The sequence below is a fragment of the Lissotriton helveticus genome, chromosome 3_2, assembly GCF_964261635.1.
Source record: "Lissotriton helveticus chromosome 3_2, aLisHel1.1, whole genome shotgun sequence".
NCBI lineage: Eukaryota > Metazoa > Chordata > Amphibia > Caudata > Salamandridae > Lissotriton > Lissotriton helveticus.
The window spans coordinates 185,433,004-185,450,599 of record NC_136062.1 but is presented as its reverse complement, the minus strand read 5'-3'; the positions used below and the strand labels follow the sequence as shown (position 1 = coordinate 185,450,599).

General features: G+C 44.6%; 1 protein-coding gene across 4 annotated transcripts in view; it reads left to right on the top strand.

The window, feature by feature from the left end:
* MYO9A (myosin IXA) overlaps positions 1-17,596 on the top strand; it is a 1,257,959-nt gene that overhangs the window by 727,694 nt on the left and 512,669 nt on the right. For all 4 annotated transcript variants that reach the window (XM_078685018.1, XM_078685017.1, XM_078685015.1 and 1 more), the window contains 2 exons: positions 5,929-5,968; positions 14,645-14,767. In XM_078685018.1, the coding sequence (XP_078541144.1) occupies positions 5,929-5,968; positions 14,645-14,767 (163 nt within the window). The remainder of the gene's footprint in view (positions 1-5,928; positions 5,969-14,644; positions 14,768-17,596) is intronic.

The window sequence follows — 17,596 nt, the reverse complement described above, 5'->3', positions numbered from 1 at the left end:
CCGGGCCATATCCGGCAAATAATGTTCAAAACAATGAGTGTTTCCTCCTCCATGAACTCCCTCACTACCACCCACCAACAATGCACCTCATCTCTCTATAGCACCTTTCTGGCAAACATATATATTTTTTTATAGTGCTACTCATAGTTTCATCATACTTAGGGGCATATGTACAAGCCCCTATAGACACAACACCGTCACTTTTTACGACGTTGTTGTGGCGATAGGGGCATTGCCGTATTTACAAGTCAGAGTTAAGCCACTTAACTTGGCTTAACGCTGCCTTGTAAATAAGGCCCCCTTTCATGCTATGCTTAGCGTGAAACGGTGGGCAGTGGGTGTTGCCGTGGGCGTTCCACTGCAACAGGCACTGATTTTGATGTTGCAAATGCAGCGTAAAAGTGAGGCAGCGTTAAAATAAAGAACAGGGAAAACCTGGTCTAAAGCTGGCGAAACTAGGAGAAATGCATTATTTCTCCTCATTTTTGCTTCATCCATGTTGGCTGCCTTGTGCAGCACACATGGAAAAAGCAAAATGCCTTGTATTTGTAATGTTTTAAAAAAAAATCAATTTTGTGATTTCTGTGTGTGCTGCATTAAGCAGCACACATGGAAGTGGGACAAATGACATTTAAAGATTGTTTATGTACAGGAAGGTCCTCCTCCTGTACATAAAAAATCTTTTCCCTGTACCCAGACGCCCTTGCAGTATGGTGCAATGGTGTCTGCGTTGGCACTACACTGCTAAGTGTAGCGCCAGCGCAGGGGAAACGCAAGGCTGCAGCATATTGTTGTAAATATGGTGCAGCCTTCTTTTTCTGAAGTGGCGGAGAGAGGCCTTAACCCATGACTGCTGACGCCTCACTCTGCAACTTCCTTGAACATATGCCCCTCAGTTCTTTGATCCGCATGGTACACCTTCTTTGTAGCAGGCACATTAACCCTCTGTGCTGTGAGGGTGGCAGGAGTGCTCATGTGAGTGCACAGTGAGGTATGCGACAGTGTGAGAGTAGGGTAAGTGGAGTGACTTCAGGGTGAGTGAGGTGACCATATGAATTTGGGTGTGCATGTTAGTGCAGAGTGGGACTAATGAATGTATGGTTAGTGATGGGCTTGTTTAAGTGAGATTGCAGATTGAGCAGTGAGGGGGACAGGTGAGTGAAGTGTCACATGAGTTCAGGGTTGGTAGTGTGCTTGTGTGGTTGCAGGTTGAGGTTCAGGGAAAACTGCGCAAGTGCATTGTGAGATCAGAGTGATCACTGAGTCCAGGGTGAATGGTGTGAGTGCATTGGGGTCAGTGAGAGGGAATTGTGATCGCTGTGAGTGCAGGGTGAGCATGAAAGTGAAGGGCGAGAATGAGGAGCAAGTTGTCTGAATGCAGGGTGCATTCCCAGACACTTGCAGTAACTCAGCATGCTATTGAAGGCAGCACAGGGTTTCAGATATGTTAAACTAGGCCCTGCGCAACTTTGAGTCGTCAGTGAATGTATTTAGGAATATTTGAGGCATACGGTGCGTGCACTCTATATGGTCTACACCTCAGACATGCCCTGCCTATCCGCCCTCCCTGGGGCCCAGGAGCTAAGTTATTGGCCTCGCCGCCTGCTGTGAATTATTTCCGAGCAGCTGGCCTTCTCAAGGCCACTGGGAGAGGGGGACTGCACTGCTGCATCATGCAGCCAGGACACCGCAGAGAGAGGGCCGGTTGTCAATGGAGGAGAGTCACGCTGTTATCAACTTGGGGGCAAAAGAAAGAACAAAGTTTGTAAATCAGGACAGCTGAATTGGTGAGGTGGAGCCGCGCTTGCAAAGGTCGGTGTGTTAACTGTTGTGCGCTTTTCGGCTGTTATGAAGTAGGTGTTCGCTTTCCTGTAAGAGAGCATGTTTCACAATGTAATATTTATTCCCTATGTACGATGTTGCTGTTCGTGGGCATGTGTTTAAAAAAGCACAGTGTTTTACAAATTACGATGAGATAAGTGGTAATACTAAATATACGTTTGAATGCATATATAATATATTGCATACTTTGGTTGTACACACTGCTCACAGATAAACAGACACAATACCATGCTGTTGAAATTGAAAGGCACTCTGGGCCATCACGACAATGCACAGTGTATCTGTCAGCCTGCACCCCAGCCCGGGCCACCAGTAATTATTGCTATGGCCTGGCATCGCTAGAACTCCGCATGAACACGTGCTATAAGTCCGGGAGAGGCTGAGCAGACGGTGTTTAGGGTAGGAACACCTCTCACATTAGCCGAGCAGTGCCAGTTAAGAATTGAGAGCTCTTGGGGGCTCCTCACCATGGTCGTGACCTGGGACAGACTGACTTTGCTACTGTACAGCAGCTGAGTGTATGCAGTGGGCTGAGCCAGTGAGTGTGACACAGACAGACTCACAGGGACACTTCTCAGCGACATCGGCAGCTGCATTTGTTTTTATTTTGCCCCACCTCGATGCAGCAATGTAGTGTTGTGACTTTATTAGAGACAATGTATTATTAAATTAAGGCTATACCAGTAACAGTTTACAAAAGCACTAGGTTAGTGCCCTTCCATTTTTGGTGATCTGCGGCAGTTTAAAGACTTTCTTAGTTTCTTATTGCTAAAATGGGTGTAATCTCTGATATTTAGCCCTGTGTGTGGCAGCCTGATGTGACAGCTTCCCAGTGCGCACACAGCCGCACCGAGTATTTCACAGGTCATTAAAAGACCTTTTTTCGCGTTAATGAGGCTTTGATGGCTTTTTAGGGCCCCTGCAGCTCCACTCTGCCGTTTGCTCGAATAAGTAGAGGACAAAGCTGAGATTTTAGCGTGGAGTTCGCGCCCCCCCCTGAGACGGTGTCTCGCCCCCCCAGGGGGGCGCGCCCCACAGATTGAAGAACTGTGCAGTAGAGAGAGACTGGGTTCAAGTTCCCTAAGCCTGAATCTGAGTGAACGACCCTTTGATAGGCTGCTTATGAACAAATCTGTAAATATGTCAGCCACTACCAATCCTCCTGTAGGTGATCACCCTCTTAAAGCCAAACAAAACAAAATGAATCCTCATTTACTCTTAACTGACCGTCCCTCTAGTGGCATCTAGTCCACCTTCTGTTTTCTCGAGAGCCACAAAGAACGCTTCCTGCAGGTAGATGTCTACTATAGGATGTTATCCGTGAAGGATCACCACAGCCTTCCTTCTCTGACCTTGACAGCTTAACACTGAAATACTGTAATAAGAACCTCTGAATACTTTTTCTGGCTTGATGAACATCCAGCACAATGTCCTTACATAATGTTGTACTATTTCAAGAGCAAGAGATTTTGTATTTCGTATCTATAGTAACATGGTGGACTAGTCAAGCAGCAAAGATACTACTTTAGCATCAGGTCTTGCCTGAGACAGCACATGTGCTGTCACTGAGGAGAGTGTTTGTTAACCTTAAAGGGGCTTCGAGCCGGCCCTTTCCTTACCATTGGGTGGCTTCATTATCACTCTCATTTCCTTTTTTTCTCACTTGTCAGCGGCTGCCAGTTTTACTTCCTTTTTGTGCGTTTGTCCTTTCAATGGCGCATGGACCATGTACTGATTAATATTTTTATTGGTATCTTTCTAATGTGCGCTTGGATTTAGATACATTTTTGCTCCCTTCTGCTTTGTTGCTTGTGGTCGGCATCTCTCCGGCCTCGTTGATTGTTGTCCCCGTCCCTCTTGCACTATTTGGTTTCTAGGTAAGAGAGATAGCATTTGATTACAGGAAGAGTAACCAAACACAACATTTTTTACTTTTCAGTTTAGGTGTCTACTCCTCATATCAAGTGGTATCCATAATATAAGGTCCTCAGCACTTCCCAGGGATCAGCTCTCCTGATTTGTGGATCATTCTTGCTCATTGACAAATTGAGATCTACAACATTGCAATCCTGATCAAGGTTAAGGAACGCTTACCGGACAAACTGGAATCTCTTTGATATTCAACAATTTGAAGAACCTCTGCATAGCACTTGTCACTTATTATTTTAAAACTGCATCTCCTCTTAAATCCTGTGGAGTTACGCATGCACCCCATGTTTGCCAAAGGAACTGCACTTCCCATGCACCACATTGGACTGTGCTGAAGTGCCTCAGTGCCAGTTGTTGTCAAACGGTAGTTATAAAGATGGGTAGCAAAAGGAAGCCTTATAGGTCTTAATGCTGTGATGTGCATCATAATAACAATAATACAATGTCTCAACAGGAGTATCTTGTAAAAGGACAAATCAAGAGTAAATTTATCACATAGCACCAGGAAAAAGGAACAAGGGAGACCAAGGGATAGTACAAGGTTGTTATTTGCATATAGAGAGCACACGAACAAATGAATTGCAGTAACCAAAAACAACCAAAAGTGTACTGGCAAGGTGACAGTGAATAAACGGCGCAGTGACACAAGTGATTATATAACCACGTGAGGCGGCGCAATATAGACAAATAGTATATGACGGTCAAGATACAGTAGTTACAGTTATATACAAATTATATTTATTATTCGCAGGTTGACCAAAAAGGAAAAGCCGCAAATGGCGTTGCAGGGTCGACGGCGTTTCAACCTCTATGACTTGAGGTCATCATCAGGACAATGGTTACATAGATGGAGTCCTGTGCTCTATAGAGTAAGAAAAGAGGGATAGATAGAATTTAGAACCCATAGACCAAGAGTTAGAATTAAATTGTGAAACAAACAAAAAGGTACTACCTTTCAAATAGGTAGGCAGATTCCGGATCTGGAATCCAAGGACACGTCTTCAATGAGAAGCGGGGCCAAGAACTAATCTAGGGGATAAAGAAGGAAGTGAAAGGAAATTGCTCCAATTACTCCAAATAAACCGGGGGGGGAGAGGAAGGGGAGAGGAAGGGGGGAGGGGGTTGGGGATGTGGGGTTGGGGGTGGGTGGGGGTGTTGTTGTGGTGAAGTGGGAGGGGAATGTGCATGGATTAGGGACTGGAACCTGTGTAAGGTAAAAGCAACAATGCTTACCAATTAGAAAGCTCGCTTTAGACAAACATCAATGGGGGATAGGGAATCAAACTCTAAAAGAAGGGAGACATGTGTAATTGTCACACTGTGTCCAAGTCATGGATTAAATTTACTAGTCAAACAGGTTTTAGCGTGTGGGCAGCGTTCTTACCGATGGCTGACTGAAGTGGGTCCGTCACCGGGGGGTCAGTCAGGCTTCAAAAAGAAGGAAAGGGCCCATTCCACTTCTAATTCCTTCTGCGACAAAGCGGGTGCCGGGAACGACCGCTTAACGGGTCTGACGAGTAAAGCGTCGGATGCGAGTAAATGTGCGTCATGGCTAGGAACACCGACAAAGCAAATCGTTGGTTCAGACGAGACCTATTGCAAATTATTCTTGGCAGCTGTTACTAATCTTCAGGACTGGTATGATGGTGAGATAATTTTTTGTCATTACACAAATTGTTTTTTTTTAAACTTTAGGTAATTGAAGCTCATTCAACCTCAGTGGAAAGAGAGGATGAAGAGCTTTACCTTGCTTGCATGGAGATGAGCAAACCCATCAGCAAATGCTGTCATCCTCATAAAAGAATTAAGCCCCGCCTAACACATACTGACACCATCAGACTCCTGTTTTTTCTTTCCTTTCTTGTTGTTGTAGCTATGCTGTCCCTTATTTAAAACACTGATTTTAGGTATCGTAGGTTAAAGAAGAACCAAAACTGGTCTACTACTCACATAGATCAAGTCAGTATATCTGCTAAAATGCTGCACCACGTTTTGCATAAAGTGTATTTGAGTGAAAAACTGGCCATGTAATGTTGAATGAAAAGAGACTGGGCACATTCTTTCTAATGCAGTGTCTCTAATGAAGCATGCGAGTGTCCATGTAGTGCATGTCATGCAACAATAATTTGTCTAATCTAAATATGCTCTTCTTTTCAGGCGAAACCGGAATGTGAAAACTAAGCTCAGCCTACCGAAGGTAGGTGTTTAAAAAATGCAGTTAGCATAGCACTGCCTGTTTCAGACTAATGTACAATTGCCTACCTCGGGAAGGCAGTTGTGCTCAGAGCACCGTTCATGGTGCACATGTAAAATCTTATAAACAGAGTATGAACTGAGGCAGACTGATGTATATAAAGCCATCTCAGGCTGGTTCCACAGTCATTTGCGTAGAGTACCATCTCCTCAGACCTCTACATAGCACCATTTCTGGCAAACCCTTGAACTCAGTATGATTTCTAGTAGGTAGATTGTGCTCAGAGCACCGTGTTGGATAGACTAATTTAATAATAGTGCATCATCTAAAGAAAATAGGCGTAGACAGTACCATGTCGAACAAATTCATAAACCTAGAGCAGTCTACAATTCCTGCCTGTACCAAAAGCACCATCTCACACTGATGAAGAAGACTGACTCAAATAGTCGGATGTACACAAGTTTTGTTTTAGACTGATTGATTTATACAGTGTACCATGTCAAGCAGACAGGTGAATATTGATATTTGAATATTCTCCAAACACAAACATCTTCATTCACAGCACCTTTTTCACTGATACCTAATAGAAACAACCCTCACAAACATGTGTACTCAGTGATTGTGATCTCACATATCTATATTGACAAACACATCCTCAAAAAGACACATGCACCATTAGTGCTGTATGTACCCTCACTGACAAGTACACATGCCCTCACTAACCCAACCTAGCTGATTTCTATGTGCCTCCAGTGGGATACTCTTAATAGACTCACTGAGGCATATCCCCCCTCACAACATTTGGCATATCCCCTTTGACGTCCATACTGTTTTCAGCATTCACGCATGCCTTGGCTCACACAAGTACCCTCACTGATGTACAAACACACATTCTCCCTAAAAGAGATACATACTCACTGACATTTAAGTAATTTAAAACCCTTACTGATAAACACATAACATCATTAAGAAGCATCTTTACCTGGAGATGCACTTTGTATATATGCACTATGTGGATTACCTGGAAAAAGGGTCCTGTTCTTCCCTGTCCATTTTTCTGATGAGCCATGTGGTGTTGTCCAGTGTACTCTGCAGTCATGAGCGTTCAGTGGAGATGCTTCTTCTTTTTCCTTGATATTTAGTGGCACAGCGTTGCTTTAATGAGTGGGTATAACTTACAGATTGAAGGTGTTCCAATAGGTTTATAGTCGAGGCCTTTTCACTGGTACCTCAATGGGGAGAAAGCCTTCTGACTCATAAATGAAAATCCTTGCCTTCATCAAGTACTGATTTCTTGTGAGTGGTTTACATGTTCCTGGTGAATGCTGGAGACCTGGCCTCCATGTGTGCTGTCTTTAACATGCCATTCTGCATACACTGTTTCACAGGAACACTTCTTCGAGTGGTGGAAGGCGGAGAGACCATTCCCATTCTTACATTAGGTTTCACTCTGCCTGAGTGAAACCTATCCATCCCGGTTTTCTTGTTGTGCTTCTGGTATCCAAGACATTGGTGGGTTGCACAGGCCTTTGTGTTAAAAGGGATCAATTAAACCACCTTGATCAGTGCAAACATATCTGTCATCTGACTCTTTGTCCAGAAGTTAGTTTATGGGAACAACAAAGGAGTATCTTAACTTTCGAAAAAGGCAGACTTGACCCATTTTGGTCACCAACGTGGGAAAAATACGTATAACAAATCATAAGAGCTCCACCCGCTAGTTCAACAGTAAAAGGAAAGAACTAAGAGTCATCTTATTTATCAAGGAGCTACAAGATTGTCATTTTGCTGGTGAGATTTCAGCCACCCATTCTGTATTGCAACCACGCAACTACCACAATGGACAGAAGGTTGTCTGTCTGCACACCCCTGACATAGGGACCAGTTCTGTTAACTCAGGAAGTATGCCTTGATTGCAGATTTGTTTGAACCATCTTTCGCTCTCTCACGATTTCTAGAGAAATTGTAATTTGAAGTAACAAATGAGGTTCACATGCTTGAATTATTGACTGTCAACTAGCTGGCATCCCTCAATAGTCTTTGTGTACATTGGATTTACCTATGTAATGCTAACATTTAATCAGGCATATTACCTGTAATCTTCCCTCATGATTATGGGAACCAAATATTAGTCAGTGAAGTGGTGATGCAAGGACGTCCATTCTCCTTAGCAGCTCAGCTGCTTCGATTTTCTCCTACATATCAGGTGTTACGAAATCCCCTGGAGTTCTGCTCCCAGGACTTGCATTTTGATGTTTTTCACTATTCCATTTCCTTTCTGGACCATTTCAACCTATTCAGCAGAAGACTACTGCCTGTAATGTTCCTCTTTTTGTCTGTGAGATGTTTGAGCCAGGAGAGTCCATGATGTCTGAGACCACTTCGTAAAAATGTCTCTTTAAAGCCTGGAGTTCCGGAAAGGAAAAGAACATCTTCATTATTCGTTTTTTGCATACATCCAGATCGTTGCCTAATAAAAACGATTTTTTTCACAATGTCATCAGAGATGCATAGGGACCGTGACTGAAGAGTGATCTTGGTTCTTCTGAGAAAAAATAATTGTCTTCTTCCTTATCGCAGTCTTCAAAAAAAAAAACTTAAACTTGAAATGATGGGCTCCCAAACAGCCTTCCCCTCAGACTTGTGAAGTAGCCAAGTAACTCTGAGCCTGCTACTAAGGTTCAGACTTCTCAGCTGCTGTAATCTGGGTCTGTAGCACTAACACCTGCTTTTCAGATCTGATTGGGGTTATAGTTCTAGCTGCAGGTTTCTTTCCTTAGAATTATCCCCAGGCGTCAGACTGAATTTGGAAAGTTTTTGTGAACAGTACTCCTGCGCGCCAGTCGTTGGCGTTGTTTGGCTCCATGTGGTCATCTGCGTCGTCAGCGCCAGAAGTGACGTGCGCGTTGCTGCTATAGAAGGGTCTTCCAATCGCTCTGATGTCAGTTCTTTACTTTCTGCGCTGGAGAGAGCTACCCCCAGTCATGTTTTGACTGACCTTTTTTTCGACTTTTTGTTGAAGTTCTATTGAGATCTTGCTCATGGTGTGGCAGTTATGTCAACTTGCACAGCTGTCTGTAAAGCTCTACGGTGCCTGTCACTTACAGATGTCTGTGATTGACCCACATATTGTTTGCCTCTGGTGTCTGGAGCGCGACAACGACATGAAGACCTGCGTTGACTCCGCACCATGCACCACAAGGTCTTGAGGGAGCAGTCCCTAATGCTCCTTGCCGCTCGGTGTGTGATGCTGCGAAGGTCCTGGGATCAGTCGGGGAGCCATCAATTTTCGTCGAAGTCATCAGGCCATTTGTGCAAGTCCCATCAAAAGAAAAAAGTAATACGTCAAAAAGATGTTCTACTTCACCCCGTCTGTCGAAGTCATCCAACGAGAGGGTGTACCATGGTCATCCAAGGCCTGGCTCTGCTGTTGATCCTGTGCAGGATCTGTGCATCCCTGAGTTTCTGGGAGCCGGAGAAACCCCCGTCCAAGTCCACAAATTTTATGAGGCCATGCATCTCATATTTGGTCGACCTGTCCCCGCTGACTTGTCTTTGACCTCGCAGGTTACGGAGGTGCCTATACTGGTTCCCCAACGGCAGGTCCCCCTTGGCACCAATCGGGCCCTGTGGATCCACGGATGGATCCGGACTGGCGCTAGTCGTATTACCTCGATATTCCCTGACTGTCACAGTGATGACGCTCCCGGCGCTGCCTGTGCCACTGTCCCCATTCTCATACCCAACTTGGACATGTAACTGGAGGGTTGTCTCACTATACCGACTGCGACACCAACTGATGACTCCTCCAGAACGGAGCCTGAGCCCTATTCCTAGGGGCTAGGACTTGGGAAAGATTGGGAGGGGCCACTGGACCCTGATGAATACCAACCCCTAGACCCCAACATGCACTGGTGTGAGGAAGTGGCATACATCAGTGGACTGGTCACCTCCCCAGATACTGGAATGGTCTTTCCTCCTACCGTTGTGACGGAAGTTGGAGCTTCTTATGCTGTGGTGGTGAGAAGGGTGGCTGAAGTCCTGGACATTAGCTTGCCCTCAGTAACAGTTAAGACTAACGTCTAGACAGAGGTGCTTCAGCCAGGAATTACCTCCCTTTGATCCGCTTCTCCCTTGTAATGAAACCCTTACTGATGTCCTGCTTGGAACCTGCTGCTTGGGATCTGTGAACAGGAAAATTGCCCGCCACCATCGCCCGCCCCAAAGGGACCCCAATTTTCTCAACACCCTACCTCGGAGAGCCTGGTGGTCCAAGGCTCCTCTTCCAGTGTAAATCCTGGCACATTCCCTGAACCTACTTGATCTCCGGGCGATCCAGCTGGCTTTGAGAACCTTTGAGAATCTTACTCCCCTCCATCAAGGGAAGGCTAGTGCAGGCGTTCACGGAAAATACCACCCCCCCTGTGGAACTGCAACAAACAGGGTGAGGTGGGGTCATGGACCGTTTGTCAAAAGGCTCTGCCCCTCTGGACATGGCTGGAAGGTCAGGACATATCCCTGGTGGTTCAATACTTGGCGGGCTCTCACCAGAGCAGACAAACGCAGCTCGAGGATGCTTAGCAGATCACAAATGGCTTCTCCATCCGGAAACTATGCAAGGTCTCTTTCAGCAGTGTGGCAGCGTTTGCTAGATCTGTTTGCTATCACCAAGAACGCACAATGTAAGCAGTTCTGCGTACTGGAGTTTCCAAAGCAGCTCTCGCTCTGAGATACTTTTATCTCGAGTGGAGCTGTATGCCTTTCCGCCCATACCACTCGTGCTGAGAGTTTGGTATCCCGAGCTGCTGAGGATTGCCATCGGTCCTCTGATCAGGCTGCCTCTTTGGGAGGATATTCTGTCAAAACAGCAGGAAAGGATTCTCCACCCTCATCTGTCAACGCTCCGCCTTCATGCGTAGAGATTTAGTGGTGACAGTTGATAGATTTCGGCTTTCCACCTGAAGTCTGCAATGTTATCTTGGCAGCCAGACGTCCCTCCACCAAGTTGATAATCGCCTACCGTTTGGACAGGTGTGCAGAAAAGAAAGTGGACGCTCTTTCTGCTTCACTTCCTCAGGTTCTTCTGTTTATTCTTTCTCTTGTCCAACAGGGCTCTGTTTCCACCTTCACCTATTAACATGCTTCACTGGGACCTCAATTTCGCACATACATTTCTGGTGTGCGCTCCCATTGAGCCACTGCATAACTGTCCTCTCGGACTTTTTACCATAAAGACAGCCTTCCTTGGGGTGATAACATCTGCCCAGAGGGTCAGTGAGCTCCAGGCCTGGTTGTCTAATCTTCTAAACCTTCATACCTAACCATCTTCCCTGACAAGCTGTTTCTTCGCACTGGAGCTTCCTTTCTGCCGAAAGGCGTCTCTTCCTTTCAAGTAGGCCAGTCCATTAACCTTGCCTACCTGTATGCTATGCTGCATCCCTCTGAGGAAGAGGAACAACTCCATCGACTGGACCCAAAAAGAGAGTTGTCATTTTACCTTGACCATACAAAAGATTTCTGGGAGGATGACCAACTCTTTGTGGGGTATGTGGGAGCCAAGAAGGAAAAGGCTGTGCAGTAGTGGCCCTGCTCCTGATGTATTGTGCTCTTTATTAAAATCTGCTACGCACTGGCCAATAAACAACCTCCTGAGGGTTTGTGTGCTTCTTCCACCAGTGGTAAGGCTACAACCACCGTGTTAACATACAATGAGTTCCGGGCCTGGACATTTGCCCAGCAGTGATGTGGGCTTCTCTGCACGCGTTCAACAAGCACTGTTACATGGACAGTCTGGTCCGCTGGGATGGGCACTGTACCCGTTTGGTCCTCCTATTTTTTCTAGTGTGAAATCGTTCTGCAGACCCACCTCAAGGGAGGTATTGCTTGGGTATCTATTCTAAATGAAGGAATTTGCGGCAAAAAGTCTCTATCAGAGGAGCAAGTTAGTTACCTTCAGTAATGCCTTATCTGGTAGAGCCTCTAGCTAACTGCAGATTACTTACAGATCCACCCATCCTCCCCGCTCTGTAATTGGATCTCTAGGGACAGGGTCCTTCTTCCCCTTTCAGTGCCCTAGTTTTCCACCCCAGTGTCAGTGTTCTTTATGGATCCACGTTTCTGGCGTGGAAAGTCGCGGAAAGATACTGATGTCAGTTTGATATCTATATAGGTACCGCGCACGTCCCTTATGGCAAGTACAATGCCACACAGAGCTGAACAACGCCACCTACCGGCGCGCTGGAGTACTGCTCACAAAAATATTTCCAGATCCAGTCTGATGCCTGGGGCTAATTTTAAGGTAAGGAATGTTCGACTAGATAAAGTTTCTACTAGATAAGACATTACTGAAGGTAAGTGACTTGTTCTTTAATTCTGCTTCCTGTCAAGAAGTCTAAAATTATAATGTTTTGCTTTGCTGACTGTTAAAATGTTTCCTAACTGCCTATCCCTAAGCCATCAACTGTAGCATTGTCATGTTCATCATAGTCCGCTCTCTTCTTTGAAGTAGTGAGCTGCATGGAATAATTTCTTCCACCCTCTATTCATGATTCACTGTTGGTTGCTCTACCATTGTTTCATGATTTACATAGTCATTGGCGCTGTCCTCAGTTGGTGCCTTGTCTATACTTGCCCTGTTACTGACCTTCCTAATTCTTGTTGTTTTACTGTTTACTGCCACATCCTCTGTTGTGGCCTTCGTTGATTCTGGCTTATTTACAGTTGTCCATTCAGCTGTTGCTTTGCCCACCCGCTGCAGTGACTTTTTGTATGCTATTTCTGACTTGGCGTTGCTGGCTTCTTATTCACTCCAAACAGTTAGTAGCTCTTACAAGGATCACTTTACAGCCTGCACTTACTATTACAATACCCCTGTTAAGCCCAAGAAAGAAAATGATGAGGAGGAGGAAATTTAGTCTTTCTTCTGTAACAAGCCATTCTTGTTTAAGCCATTCTTTTTCTGTGATTCTCTGCCTCCCCTCCATCATTGCTCAGTGAGTAGGATTAGGTGCGGCCTGCTGAGGAAGGACATATTGAGGTTCAGCCAGAGGATTGCCTGGTGGCTGTTGATTCAGCTTCAGCGATATTACGCTGTTACAGATGAAAGTCCAGGTGTTGTGTAATGTTGGTATAAAATCTGTATCATGCTCTGAAAGCTTATCATCGGATCAACTGAAATCTCTGCCACATGAGGATACAAAGGCGCATCTTATCTCCTGTTAAGTCTAACGTTTAATTCTATTTACTCGTCGTAATGTATCTGGCTTTCTAACCACTTGCAACTGTTGGAGTAAAGTTTGACTGCTTCTGCCCACTGCCTAGAGAGTTCCAAGTGTCCAAACTGAGTAACTTACTTGTCCTATCACAATGTAATAATACCTGCGGCTCTGGGCCACCAGTCGGAAAGAAAAGGACATATTGTACTTCAAACTTGCTAAGTGCCCGGACCTCCTTACACTTACATACTCTCACTAATGCATTGACGAGCCTCACTGATGTACATTTCATTTAGATGCTCATACACCCTGGTGCAAATATAGTCTTACCTACTTGTGACTGGTGAACTCCAAATGTCAGTGTATGATTACACCTGGTCACTGACACTTGTGAACTCTCACTCATGAATTCTCACAGAAATACCCATATCTTCACTGACATTAATACAACATCATTGATTTCTTATACTACCACTGCTACACCCATGCCTCCAGTAATACTTCCAAACTCTTAAGTAACTTCCGATCTTTGACATGCCTTTATCCTTATTGCTGTAAGCATACCCTCACTGACACATACACATTGTCACTGACTTCCTCATTCACGCACTCACATGCCCTCACTGACATGAAACAGACAATCACTGAGACTGTAAAATACATTCCCTGACAGATACCTAAACTCAATGATGCACACACAGCCTTATTGTCGCGCTTGCTCCCTAATAAAACGACATATCCTGTCAGAAACACACATCATGACTCGTGTTAGATCAACTTGCACATCCACTGGTACGTACCCATCGTACCCATACACTGATCGATGCACGCACATGATGACAATGACGCATAAAAACATGCCCACTGAAACAACTTCCATCACGTACCTAAATACATGACCTCACAGAAATACAAAGAAATCCTTCTTGATACATACCCGCCATAAGACACACTAAGTCAGGTGTATGACTCGAATTCCCACAAAGTTATTATCATTATAATTCCTCTAATGCTCACAAATGCATGCTCATTTCTCACTGGTTGGCTGTCACACACTCACTAGCTGTCTTACACACCTTCATCTGTTATACCTAACTGGTGCAGGCACTCTCCCACCTTCACTGGCTGGCATGGGCCTGCCTACCTCCAGTTGCCATATGTTCCGTAGTATGTTCTTTCCATGAAAGATATGAACTTATCGGAGCCACAATATGTTTCCAGAGTATTAATTAAGGAACAGTCTGTTTTTGATGGCCTATTCCAATATTGGGTAGATAATCTGAATGTGGTTATTCAACTGATATTCTGAGGTCAATAATTTTGTAAATAGATCGATAGGGAGGCGTGGTACAGTCACCCAAGTATGTTATTGTAGTTCAGAGCTATTGTTGACAACTGTAAGGAATGGAAAAAATCTACTGGAGTTTAAAAAATAAAAATATGATCATTCTTCTGTCGTCTGCAGCATCTTTTGGATGTCAAGTCATTAAAACATCTGACGAGCCTGACGCTTCACGACCGCATCACCAAGTCCCTGCTCCACCTGCACAAGAAGAAGAAGCCTCCAAGCATTAGTGCACAGTTTCAGGTCGTGAACAAAACCCATCTCCTATGTGTTGCATTCTAACAGTCTTGATAAAGCTTGTGTATCCCACCCACATACACTCCTGAACAGACCTTCAGTATGCCCTCTGCACTCATATATGTGCCTTAATAAACTTCAAGCATACCCATTTCACCCCCAAATACACCATAGACGTCATTCAACATTACAACTTTGCCATTAAAATATAAAGCTTCACTAACATCATACACATAAGAAAATTACCAGCATAGTAGTATAACCTCATGCACACCATTCCTTGTTGGCCTAATGAATATCTGAGCAAATCTGCCAACTTCCCCTTCCCACTCTGATGCACTTCTGAATAGCCCATTCTGCTGTCTTACATTGACAACTAGACCGCATCTCCTCCGAGCACAGCAAAGCATCCCCATCCGTCATTCGTATACTTCTGAATAAGCCTTACACACACTTGAAAAAACCTGAAGCCTCATAGCACCGTCCTTCTGCACACGATGAAAGCCTCCAGCACCTACCCTTTCTCCTTTGAACCTATGCCAGCTAACCTCCTGTCTAACTGTCTGCCATCTTACTTTCTGGAGCAAGACTCCACCTTCTTTATTCATCCTCCTACATCCCTAGCAAATCACCAACATGGTAATATGACCCACATAAGCTCCCAAATAAATACTCATTGGCTTTATCCAGTCCTTGTAAACTTTTGAGCAGACATTCAACATCCTTTTCCAGTACACACATTTCTGAATAAATGTCCAGCATCCCTACTCTGTCCTTCTTCACAGCTGTGCAAACATCCTAGATCCACAACCTACACTCCTTCACAAAACAAAAGGGCTACAGTCTGCCACCGCAACAACCATAATCCATATCTAATCTGACAGCTTCTCAAAGGTCTCTTATCTCCAGTATGAATGATCCAGTGGCACCTACTAACAACCCCGAAGATTCTGATACCTGGATTTCTTCATCAGAGATATTCTGAAATTGAAGATTCGTCTAGCAGTCAGAGATTTGGCCTACCAACATCTATTGCACACCTCCAGCTCCCGAAAAATGGTTCAGATGAAGGAAAGGACCTCGAGTCCCGCTAGCCTCAGTCTAGTTAGCATTTATTTATTTATTTATTTATTGTTTATTAAGCGCTGTATGCGAAGGCAGGTTCCCTCACAGGACGTTTTTGTTTTATTAACTAAATGCAAAGCTATTATGCGAAGGCAGGTTCCCTCACAGGACGTTTTTATTTTATTAACTAAATGCAGAGATATTTTCTAACTTTGAAGCCTGGCACTTCTGACATGACTGAAGTGGTGACATTTTTACTGTCTTGATGGCTGTAGCCTTAACAGGAAGACTCCAACCTTCTAAGTGGCTTACATTAGACAGTAGTGTTTTTGTTAGTCTTACAGCAGGCAGTAGTATTTTACGATGCTGCAAAGTTGTTAGTTTAGTCAGAAGACTCCGTTATGATATATTGCTTCTGGCAGAGGATGCTTATCACTGGGGACTGACAGACGCTTTTCGGCAACAACGCCTTTTTTAATGCCCTTAGACATTGAGAAAGGCGTTGTTCCCGAAACGCGTCTGTCAGTACCCCGTGATCTAGCCCAATAAATCCATTTATTTATTTTCCCTAAGGAGTGCCACCGTCTTTATCTGCACGATTGTGGAATCCACATTTACACTGGGGTAGGTAGTGCAGTTTCTGTAAGCTATGCTTGACGTTCATGTTGTAGAGCTGTATCCCTAGAGGACATTCTGTCCTCTGCACAGCTGCTCTTTCTTCACCAGCGAGACTCCTTACACTATCAAACATAAATGTTAGTCAAATGATGCAACAAAATATAAGTAAATAGAGGTTTAAATCTGGACATAATTACAGATTTCACTGTGGTCATAGGGAGTTAATTGAAGAGTGATAGTGTTGGTAAACTCAACATGCACCATTGCGGTTATTGCCTTCATTCATACATAAGGATCAATAGCTTCTTTCATTGTTCGAACTCTATGCTCATTAAATATTGGTTGTACATTTTTTTTAGTTTTAATCTATAAAGTTACAGAAGGACAAATATCCAAAACGTTTGGTAAGTTTTCTACTTCCTTACTGGGCAGTCTTCATAAATTAGTGGTGGCAGCATACCTGTTTTGTGTTCATTAGTAATCAGCTTGAACAGGCCTTTTTACATGTGTCGCTGGAGTGGTGCCTACTGGCCGACCCATGTAAAGTTCTTGGTGTGCATAGATTGTGTGTAGCAACAGACAGTGTGTGATTCTTGCTTGTGGGGATGTATGTGTGTGCCTGTGTATGGCATGACATGAAGGCCTATGGTTTAATGAGGCTCTGACTGATAACCCTATGGTACTTATGAGCCAAGCCCTGCTCTTGCCCACCAGCAAACTTGCAACCCTGAGTTTCTTGCACAACGTCTACACTCGAGATTTTGGTGACCCAGGCGTCCACCATCAAAATTAACCCTAATGCATCCCCCCGGACAGGGAGTTGAAAAGAATTGAGGCATTCAGAAAGCAGATGTTTTCTCAGCTAGCTTGTTGCTGCGATCTGTCAGTATACAGGTCAGATTTTGTGCCGGGTTCCTGACATAGATAGTGACGTCATCACCATACATAGACAACACCAGTAGTCGTGCCAAGTAGTTGATGCCACGATTAAAGTAATGCTGTCTCAGTCACGCAGCAAGGGTTTCCATGGGACCTGCGTGTAGGATCGGGGAGAGTGGGCATCCACATTGCGTACCCCAACAAATCGCTACGAGGTCTGAAATTATGCCCTTGACCCACAACCAAGCTGTGGGTAAGGTGTCGAGGACGGAG